Source organism: Podarcis erhardii, assembly GCF_964252035.2.
Source record: "Podarcis erhardii genome assembly, chromosome: 16".
NCBI classification, from domain to species: domain Eukaryota; kingdom Metazoa; phylum Chordata; class Lepidosauria; order Squamata; family Lacertidae; genus Podarcis; species Podarcis erhardii.
Window position 1 is genome coordinate 29,396,961 of NC_138514.1, and position 10,913 is coordinate 29,407,873.

The 10,913-nt window shown below is 48.0% G+C and overlaps 1 protein-coding gene across 1 annotated transcript in view; it reads left to right on the plus strand.

Annotated features, from left to right (window-relative positions):
- The first annotated feature begins 667 nt into the window (after window positions 1-667).
- RCC1L (RCC1 like) overlaps window positions 668-10,913 on the plus strand; it is a 15,574-nt gene continuing 5,328 nt past the window's right edge. The window contains exons 1-10 of the mRNA XM_088845566.1: window positions 668-1,442; window positions 1,976-2,105; window positions 2,407-2,535; window positions 2,925-2,991; window positions 4,002-4,053; window positions 4,919-5,003; window positions 5,990-6,171; window positions 7,112-7,196; window positions 7,629-7,802; window positions 9,657-9,742. Of these exons, the coding sequence (XP_088701692.1) occupies window positions 795-1,442; window positions 1,976-2,105; window positions 2,407-2,535; window positions 2,925-2,991; window positions 4,002-4,053; window positions 4,919-5,003; window positions 5,990-6,171; window positions 7,112-7,196; window positions 7,629-7,802; window positions 9,657-9,742 (1,638 nt within the window). The 5' untranslated portion in view covers window positions 668-794. The remainder of the gene's footprint in view (window positions 1,443-1,975; window positions 2,106-2,406; window positions 2,536-2,924; window positions 2,992-4,001; window positions 4,054-4,918; window positions 5,004-5,989; window positions 6,172-7,111; window positions 7,197-7,628; window positions 7,803-9,656; window positions 9,743-10,913) is intronic.

A 10,913-nucleotide genomic window follows, 5' to 3' on the forward strand; every position in this document is an offset into this window, starting at 1 on the left:
CATTTGTTTTGAATGTGGTTTTTTTTGTTTTGTTTTAGGAACGCAATTCTATACTAGTTCACTCAGATCCATTGGGCTTACTCCCAGTGCATTTTTTCTGGGGGGGACGCAGGAGTATGCATACCCCTAAACATTTTGTGAATCTAAGTTTGGCCTCATTGAGGGGCAGTATTTCAATATGAAAATGAGAGTACCCCTGAAGATTTTTTTTTTAAAGCACTGCTTACTCCCATAAAAATGAATGGATAACCATTCAGAAACATCAGGCAACTATGTGCCTCTAGTGTCATGGCTGCCGCCGTCAACTCAGATACGGGAGATTAGGCCAAGTGAAATATCTTTAACTAATATGAAGCCTGGCCGCAGCCTCTAGCCTATCGTGTCATGGCTGCCCTTAGGAAGTGATCGTTGCGCAGAGCGAAATGAATGCTGAAAGGCATCCAGCGCCCTCTAACGAATGGCTGACTAGGTGAGAAGGGGCGAGGGAGAAACTGAACTGCCTCTCGTATCATGGCTACTATTGGGATGAAGCTTCTGCGGCTGCGCAGAGCGTTCCGTCGTCGGCGCGTTTTACCGACCCTACCTCGGCGCCTGCGCGGACCAGGCACCTGCTTCATTGCCTGCCGTGTCGTGGCCGCGCTTCGACGGAGAGGCGCTGCACATGCGCAGACCGAGAGCGCGGGTGAAAGGCGAAAGGTGAGCAAGATGGCGCTGCCCAGGCTGCAGGTGTTCCTGCGCCTGGACCAGAAGCCGTAGACGCGGCGGCGGAGAAAGCGCGGCCTCGCTAGGCAGCGATGGGGCCTCATGGGGGGCTGGTGCAAGTGTGCAAGATTCGGGGCTCCCGTGGGGCTGCGCTGCTGTCCCCAGAACTCCAGAGGGGGTCAAGGGGGGCGCAGCTGGGGCTTCCTCGGGGAATATGGGGCTTTTCCCGGAGAGCTTCTCCGGGGCTGCTTCTGAGGCCCTCAAGTGACGCCCTGGGCCCCCCTTGGACGCCCAAAGAAGGGCTATTTCAGGGCCTCCCCGGAAATGGATTGGGGTCTCCCTGGGGCCTGGCCTTGTTCTGCACGAGGGGTCTTTTTCAAGGGCCTCTAACAAGGACACAGCGCCCCCTCGGTCTCCCCACTCAAAACCCCCAGCAAGGCTCTCTGTGCGGCCTCTGCAGGACCTTTTTTGACCTCCCCCCGAGGCTTCCTTCTGAGGGGCTCTCCAGAGGCCTGGCGAAAGCAGCCGGGACGAAGAGCATCAGGGATATCAAAGAAGCTGATGACAATGCCCCCATTTTCCAGTACGTGGGGAAACAAGCCAAAAGGAAAGACCGGGTGTTTGTGTGGGGTTTCTGCTTCTCGGGGGCGTTGGGAATTCCCACCTTTGTCGTGCCTGACCCTGGGTTCAGGAAACGGAGGATCCAGCCCACTCCATATCGCCTGGAGGTGGACGACAAGGTGAGTGGGGGGAAATGAGGAAGCTGGCCTCCTTTTTTTAATTTGGGATGCTCAAGAGGCATTGATGGGCTGGTAAAGCATCTTTTCCCATTATGCCGACTGCTGCTGTGCATCGGGCAGAGCCAAGATTGCTTAGAGTGGTGGCTACAATGGTAAACCAGCAGTGAGCATTGGAAGATTCAGGACGGCCAAAAGGAAGTTCTCTTTCTTTCACTGAATAGCAGTTGCTGGGAATTCCAGGTGGGTAGAGTGCTTGTGTGCTCAGGTCCTGCTTTTGGGCTTCCCATCTGGTTGGCCGCTGTAAGAACAGGATGTTGACTAGCTGGGCACATCGACCTGATCCAACAGGCTAATTTGTATGTTCCTGGCTCCTGCCAGGAGCAGGAGGTCACTTTAGCTTGTGTCCTTTCTTCATTTCTGGAGATCTAGCGATGTTGCTGAGTCCTTTGTTTCTATTCTCAATATCAACATTTTCTATTCTATTTCTGTTTCTATTCTCAATATCAACATCTACTTGTATCTCATTTTGAAAGATTTCCTCTGCTGCCTGTGGCTATGGATTCACCCTCCTATCCTCCAGAACGACCGATGTCACCAAAGTCTGGGGCACGGGCCTCAACAAGGATTCCCAGATTGGGTTTCATCAGAGCAGGAGAGATCGCTGTAAGTCTGTGAAGACTTGGCCGGTTTGAAACTTTGTATGCCCATGTACCTTTGGTCCTGTCATTTTTATTTTAGGATAAAATATCCAACTTAACTGTTGGGCTTCCTGCATCCTGCCCTTCCAGTCCTGATGGGCATCATCCAACCATTAGCCTCCCAAACCTTATCCCACAATTTTTAAGGTTCCATAAGACCTGTTATTAGTTTTGCCACAACAGATTCCATGGCTACCTCTGGAACCAGCACTCATGTTTGTATGCAATAATACCTGTGCTTGCTTTCATTGTGTATTTTATAAAAGCTAAAGGTTACGAATATGTCTTGGAGCCAAGTCCTGTTGCACTGCCCCTGGACAAGCCTCAGCAGACCCGAGTTGTACAGGTTTCCTGTGGGAGAGCACACTCCTTAGTGCTGACAGACTCTGAAGGAGGTATGGTGGAACTCCAATGAAGTTCTAAGGAGGGATGCTGTTTGTAATTAAGTATCTCCCCCAGCTTTTTGATGTGGGGGTGCTTCAAAAGCTTGCCCTACATACTCCCACTGCAAAACTATCCTCAATTCTAGAAATGATTCTAGAAATGACCACAGTTTAACTACAGTTAGTGGTTCAGGTGACCAGCCTAAAACAGAATTGGAAGCTTCTGATCTCGTGGCCACACTTGACAAAGGAAGGTAGGAGCATGTGAGCCCAGTGTGGAGGCTAGACTCATTCTATACTGCTAAGCCATTGCTTAGCATTGTGTCCGAACTCAGCCAGTATCTATCCTTGAGGGGTGGTACTTGATATCTGTCTGATGGCATCCTATAACTTTGTTTCAGTCTTCAGCATGGGCAACAATTCCTATGGGCAGTGTGGCCGGAAAGTGGTTGAAGGTGAAATTTACAGGTGAGACTATTTGCTCTGCTCCAAATGTATCTCCCAAAGCAGGTTTGTCAAATTCTGAAAGTCTTTAAAGAATTTTCCAACTTTTTCCATACATACATATTATTAATGCCTCTAGAAAGGTAATAATAATAATAATAATAATAATATTAATAATCTGTTAGAGGTAAGAGATTGTTCTCATACCCTGTTTCCTGAGTTCTTGTTTAACTGGAGATTCCAGGCATTGAACCCTTCTGCGTACAGAGAGTGAGCTCTGTCCCTAAGGCCCAGAGTGGTTTAACAATGAATCCCTTTTCCAGGGAACTCTGGGAATTGTAGCTCTGTGAGGGAAATAAGCAGTCTCCTAACAACTCTCAGAACCCCTAATGAACTACAGCTCCCAGGATGTATAGCGCAGATACGGCCTAACAGGCTCCCTAACCCAGGAGTTGCTAAGGAGACTGGGCTCCACATCAGCCCCACTGAGCAAGATGGAGAGAATGGATTGTCTGAATAACCAGAGAGGCCCTGCAGCCAAAATAATATTTTTCCACCCAGCATGTTGGTTATATGAATTCTGCCTGAAATTAGGTCAAGCATCCCTGTCCTTGCTTGATGTTCTTATGCTAAAATCTTCATCCTGCCTTATAGGATGCAGATAATAAGAGCCACTTAGAAGAACTGTACGGGAGAGAGAATGGGAGGTTCGTCTTACGCCGTGACACTGGTGTAACATCCCAAAACTTGAGATGGATAGTTCCCCGCCCCCATCTAATCAGTTAATTGAGTAAATCCTCAAGTAAGATTTATTTAATCCCATGACAGCCGCAATTCCAAGCCATTGTTAAATTGCAAATAACCCTGTGTGTTTGCCAGAAAGGTGGTGAATTTAGATGTGATTTACTACAAAACGCGGTCAAAAATTAGTATGGCGTAAACCCTAATGTGCTTTAAAAATGATCCCAACCATGCAACTTCTTTGGTGGCTTACTTCACTTTCTTTGTTATGATGTCTTCCTGGCCGCATACAGTGAGAGCCAGCTTATTAGCCGCCTGCCACAACTTGAAGATAAAGTTGTCCAGGTAAGTAGCCTGTTGAATTTGTATACTGTTCTTATCACCATAATTATCTGTTGCTTTGCATCTACAGGCTACTCCCCATTTACAGGGGGGTTACGTTCTGGGCCCCTTGCACATAAGTGAAATTGTCTAAGTGTCAGTTAGCATCCTCTAAACGCCCTTTAAATGCCCTCTCTGCCGCTCTCTCTTCAATCCAGACCAAAAATCCTGCATCCAAAAATATCCACAACTAGAATTGAAGCTCTGGGGCCAAGGGTGCATGGGAAAGCGGGGGCGGCAGCTGCACTGCCCCGCATGGCAGCTGTTAGGCAGGGCTGCTGAGCAGCGTAAACAAAGCCCCACTGCTCCTTTGGTCTTTTCGGGGCTTCCTCCGCCCTCACTGACATCCTCTTTGGGATCTGGGGAAGGTCTCCTCGTGAGCCACACGGACTCTCCAACTCTCTCCTGCCATTTCCGGGTATGAACTGAATTATTATTTCACGTGTGAATAGAACATGCATAAGATGAGGTGGGAAGGGATGTGCTTTTGTGTGTAAGTCCAAGTCAAACCATTGGTCCATCTCGCTCAGGACACTGACGGAAGAGTAGTTTAACAGCGAATCCCTCTTCTCTTGACAAACACCCTTAACAAACTGCACTTCCCAGAATTCTACAGAATAAGCCACGAAAGGAGCATGATACTGTTCTAAATGCATAGTGCGGAAGGGCCCTGACCATTGAGAGGAGGAATGGAACATACTCTCCCTGGAACACTGAACAGCAGCCCTCGGCGCTGCAACACTTTGTTGCAGTTTCCGCTTGCATTGATTTAATTTCAAACAATTTTTTTTGTCTAACTCTTCACCTGCTGTTTTGTGTGTGCCTATAGGTTGCTTGTGGGCAGGACCACAGCCTCTTCAGGACGGAGAAAGGAGATGTCTATGCCTGTGGGTGGGGAGCGGACGGCCAAACAGGTAAGCTGTCCGAAGGGTCCTGGTGGCAGGATGGGGCATGAACCTAGTCTAGGGAGTTTGTTCTGCTCCCCAACACTTTCTACCTCTTGTGGGAGCAGCACGGTTGAGGCAGAAGGATGCTTGTCCATGGAAATTAAGAGCATAGAAATGACTGCTTCAGGGAAGGGAAACCTGCGGCTCCCTAGATGTTGTTGGACTACAACTCCCATCAGCCCCCGCCAGCATGGCCAATGGTCAGGGATGATGGAAGCTGGAGTCCAGCTGAATTATACCCATTATAATAGGGGAGGGGGGGGAAACACCTGGAACAACTGAAAATGTTCTTGGAGTTTTGTATGCACTAAACCAGAGATCTTCAAACTGTCCCTGACCCAGCCCTGGGTTTATTTATTTGGATAATGGAGAAGGAGATTGTTCTGACCAGGGCAGGGTAACACAAACCTGGCCTTAACTTCTGTCGTTTCCATGGCACAGCCTAGTCTGCTAATTTTCCCTTGTATGATTTGACTGGTTATAAGGCAAGCAATTAAAACGAGAGTTCTGTACAAGCTTTGAGTTGAACCATCCTGCCCATGACAGTTTCTTAAGCTGTCCACTGAGACAAACACCCCGCCCCCAATCAATCAAGCAATCTTCAGTGATCTGTGCAGCGTAGGGAGATGGAAAACCACGACACTTAATCCCAGACTGCATCCAGTCGCTTTCTTCCCCACTGTTTGCCTTCTGGCAAAGGCCAGGGACACAGAAGATCTCCCTCACTTGCCTGTTTGCTTCTTCATGCCCTCCCTCTGCTTGAGACTTTGCTGGGCATTGTCCAGAAGTTTAAGAGTCAGGTATCTCCTTTCTGTAGAGCAGGGTTTCCCAAACCTGGGTCTCCAGCTGTTGTCGGACTACAACTCCCATTATCCCTAGTTAGCAGGACCAGTGGTCTGGGATGATGGAAATGGTATAACATATACAAGGGATTTTCTCTGTTTCCACATCAGGCCTCGGTCACTACGACATTGTCAGCACCCCCACAAAGCTTGGTGGAGACATCACGGGTGTGCGCATCGCTCAGGTTTCTACCTGCGGCGACTGTTGCCTTGCCGTGTCGGAGGACGGTGACATCTTTGGCTGGGGCAACTCTGAATACCTGCAGCTGTCTTCGGTTACCGAGTCAACCCAGGTGAGAACAGTTCAGATGCGGTTTGAACTCCTGTCTCTTGTGTTTGACAGTAAGCGGGTGAGGATGGGTGTCTCCCCCCTGAGATTTTCAGGTGCTGCTGGGGTCCTGCTGGAATGTTGAGGCTTGGTGGTGCAATTTTTGGACAGCAACAAGGGTTATGCTTTGGGTCTTGGCCATAGTGGAATTTATATCAGTCCAAGTTCAGGAGAAGCAAATCTATCAGTCTCCGTTTCTTATTTTTTGCGATCATAAATTTAGTTCTCCACATTTCCACATTAGCTTGCATTTTCTTTAAGTCCTCATGAAAATTCACCAGCATTTTAGAGTGCATTTTTCTAATATATACATTTTGGGGTACACAATTTTGCCCTAATATGCACATTTTTGTCATTTCCCTTAATATAGTGCATTTAACGTTTTGCCTTGAGCTGATGGGAGTTGTAGTCCAGCACTGGAGAGCACCAGTCTGAGAGGTGCTAGACTGGGCTAGAATTAAACTTTAAAAAAGGAGGTATTGAATTCTGGAACTATAAAATGCAGAGTATGAAAGATGGAGGATATTGGATTTTTAGGCAGACATGCTTTCAGTTGCTCTTCTGTTCTTTCATCCTGTAATGTCAGTGTGAAACTCTTGTCACTGAACCAAACTGTGGAAGACTTATTTTTAAGCCAGTGTGGTGTTCTGGTTTTAGTTTTGGGGCTCGGCTCTGCAAGGCCAGGGTTCAGATCCCCACTCAGAGGTGTGAAGCTCACTGGGTAACTTTGGGCGGAGTCAGCCTACCTCACAGGGTTGTTGCGAAGAAACAGGATAGGGAGTGTGTCTGTCACCTTGAGGAACTTGGAGGAAAAGCATGATATACAAGTAAAGTATAAATACACACACATATAGATGAAACCCAAACTGTATCTGATCAGTGTCTCAAACTTCCGTGTTGCATAGGTTAATGTGCCCAGACACCTGCCCTTCAAAGTTGGGAAAGTGAAGGAGGCTGCTTGCGGAGGGACAGTCAACGCTGTCTTAAATGGTATGTCCAGCGCTTAAAAAATCTATGATTTAAAACATTTGCATGATGCTTTGTGGGAGAAGGCAAGGAGGCCAACAGTAGGTGGCGCCAGAGCTAATGAAAAACAGAAAATGATCTAGAAGGGGGAGTGACTCCTGTATGAGGAAAGGTTGCATCATTTGGGACTTCATAGTTCAGATAAAAAGGTGGCAATGATAGCAGTTTATAAAACTATATGTGTGGCCTGGAGGGAGTGGATGGAGAAAGTTTTTTTCTCCTTCTCTCATGAACACTGGAACACATGGGATGGGGAGGGAATCGTTCAAATGGGGGGAGGAGGTGGAACAAGTTGACTCGGTTAGTTAGAGTGTTGAGCTAATGGATCTGGTGGACACGGGGCGTTGCAAAGGACTGAGCATGTTAACACTGAGCCTCTCTTGACCCCCAACCCAGAAGAAGGCCATGTCTTTGTCTGGGGCTACGGGATACTTGGGAAAGGACCGAAGCTGATGGAAACGGGGACTCCCGAAATGATCCCACCCACCCTGTTCGGCCTCTCGGACCTCAACCCGGACGTCCGTGTGGCTCGGATCCGCTGTGGACTCAGCCAGTTTGCTGCTGTCACCAGTAAGTGGCTTCCAAAGCATGCCTGGGCATGTGAACTCAGAAGTAAGTTTGAGCGAGGTTTAGTTCAAGGATTTTGCAGTCTTCGGCTGGGGGATTTTCTGTCCCTGCCTCTTTCAAGTCCGAAGAGGAGTTTTTCTTTATCCTGTCAGTTTTCTTGCTTCCCACAGTTAATCCAGAGCAATTTTTGTAGTTCGCATCTGTTCCCTCTGCCAAGTCCCGTTAGTGCTGATTAATTAACACTAGAAATTGTGGACATCCAATGAAGGGGACTGTTTGAAGATTCAGAACAGATAAAGTCCTTCACACAGCACAGAGTTAAACTACGGAACTCCCTCCCACTGGAGGCAGGGATGGCCACCAAACTAGATGTCTTTAAAAGAGGACTAGATATATTCCTGGAGGAGGAGAGGGCTATTGATGGGTACTAGCCATTGTGGTTATGCTCTGCCTCCCGAGTTAGAAGCAGTAATGGAAGGAGGAGAGAGGGCTCTTGTGCTTGAATCTTGCTTGCAGGTTTCCCACAGGCTTCTGGTTGGCCACTGTGAGAACAGGATATTGCCTGATTCAGCAATGTTTTTATTAGTCAGCCAAGCAAAAGCATTCAGTATTAGAGCTGCCTCGTTATAAACAGGCTTAAAAGCTGGATGCTTGTCCGTGAGCCCTCTCTGAGCACTTCATTGGCCGAGTTGCTGTGACATCATAGAATGTTCACCAGCATTCCGACTACGGAATGTGTTGGCGATAGAACGTCAGAAAACAGTGCACCACCTGAGAGGGAAGGGGGAAATAGTTAAGCAAGAGGAAAATGTAAGTTTGGGGTCTAAAGGCAGGACACGAACAAGGTGGTCAGTGGGCAGAGGCATGGATTCTGGGCCAGTGTGCAAGCCCAGCTGGTGTGTAATGGGGATGAAGAGTGAGGTAGTGAAAGGCAGAGGGGGCTAAAGGAAGAGGGTCTGTGTTGGGTTGGTGAAAATCCTGATGGAAGGAGGAGTGGGTTGTATTGGAAATAGTGCTAAGTGTACTTTTCCGTGTATAAGACTAGGTTTTTTTTTTACTCTAATGTTAAAAAAAGGGGATCATCTTATACACGGGGGTCATCTTTCCCCATTTTCATAAATTTGAGTCCCCCCCAATAGGGGTTGTGTTGTACACGGGGGTGTGTTATACATGGAAAAATATGGTAACTCAATTTCACTTGTGCAGTTGGATCTGCCACCCCCTCTATCCTGCCCCAGACACAGCCCTCTGGAAAAGATTTGGGGAGGGAGCAGGGCAGGTGGGGAGGAGGCAGGTGCGTGAAGTCATGCTGCCAGGACACAATGGTTGGATATTGCCCAGTGTCTGATCCTGGGAACAAGGCACTTTTATGGTAATGGAGCCCATTAATGGCCGTGCTGCAATGCCACTTGCAAATGCGGTCCATTTACAATTAAAAACAAAAGAGAGGCAGGCAGACATAATTTTCTGGATTTGCTGTTGGATTTGTGTGTGTTGTTTCCATGGGCTTGGCACCAAATGAATCCTGCAGGGGGCAGCTGCTCAACAAACTGCACTAGTTCATTACACAGAGAGAGATTAGCCAAAGTAAGGTTGGTTCTGTCAAAAAAAGTAGCAGCAGCAAAACAATTACGATTATGACGGTTTGACTTTCCTCATCTCCCATCACAAATATCTACGAGTAACTAAGATGTGCTCCATTTCATTTTCATTTTTTTTTAAATTAGGAGGTAGAGGAATACCTGTAGTGGCCAATTAAGGAACTGGATTTAAAATGAATCTTTCTGCCAACAAATAAGCAAACGTCCACCAAGGCCAACTTGGAGTCATCACTTGGTATATTGTGTTGCTTTGCAGACCGAGGAGAGCTCTTCGTATGGGGCAAAAATGTCAGAGGATGTTTGGGGATCGGCAGAATGGAAGACCAGTACTTCCCATGGAGGGTAAGGAAGCTCCTCTTTGTCTTTTTTTTTTTTTTAATAAAAGATTGATCTGCAAAAATTGGGCAGCCATGTTGAGCTAAGGTCCCAAATGTGGCTGAAATGCTCGTGGTTTTCAGGAACCAGAGTCAGGCATAGATCAGCCCCACGGTGTCAGTGCCGTTAGCTCTTTATTCAAAGAAGCCTAAACAGCACAGCCTAGTGGTCAGCACAACTCTTCCCAGTAGGTCTTGCCCCAAGGAGACAGTAGTGAGGACTGAAGGTCCCCGCCTTCCCACTGCTCTCTCTAAGGCTCCTCTCCAGAGTTCCTTTCCCCCAAGTAGTCGTAGACTGCGCCTGTGTACAACCAATCTCTTCTCTGCCCTTTTCATTTCTCTGCATGTTCTGCGAGACTGGGGTGGGAGAGGGGAGTTGGCTGCAGCAGGAGGGGGAGACCCCCTGGCTTCTTCAGCAGCCTGCCTCATCTCTGTCTCCTGTCATTCTGGACTCACAGCTGTCCATGGAGGCACAGGTCAATTCTGTGTCCAGGGCAGCTGTTTATCAGCTCCATCTGGTACGCAGGCTGAGACCCTACCTGCCCGCAGACTGTCTCGCCGGAGTGATGCATGCTCTGGTTATCTCTCGCTTGGACTACTGCAATGCACTCTATGTGGGGCTACCTTTGAAGGTGACCCGGGAACTACAACTAATCCAGAATGCGGCAGCTAGACTGGTGACTGGGAGCAGCCGCCGAGACCATATAACACTGGTCTTGAAAGACCTACACTGGCTCCCAGTACATTTCCGAGCACAATTCAAAGTGTTGGTGCTGACCTTTAAAGCCTTAAACGGCCTTGGCCCAGTATACCTGAAGGAGTGTTTCCACCTCCATTGTTCAGCCCAGACACTGAGGTCTTGCGTGGAGGGCCTTCTGGCGGTTCCCTCGCTGCAAGAAGCCAAGTTACAGGGAACCAGGCAGAGGGCCTGGTGGAACACCCTCCCACCAGATGTCAAAGAGAAAAATAACTACCAAACTTTTAGAAGACATCTAAAGGCAGCCCTGTTTAGGGAAGCTTTTAATGTTTAATAGGTTATTGTATTTTAGTGTTTCGTTGGAAGCCGCCCAGAGTGGCTGGGGAAACCCAGCCAGATGGGCAGGGTATAAATAATAAATTATTATTATTATTAAGCCATT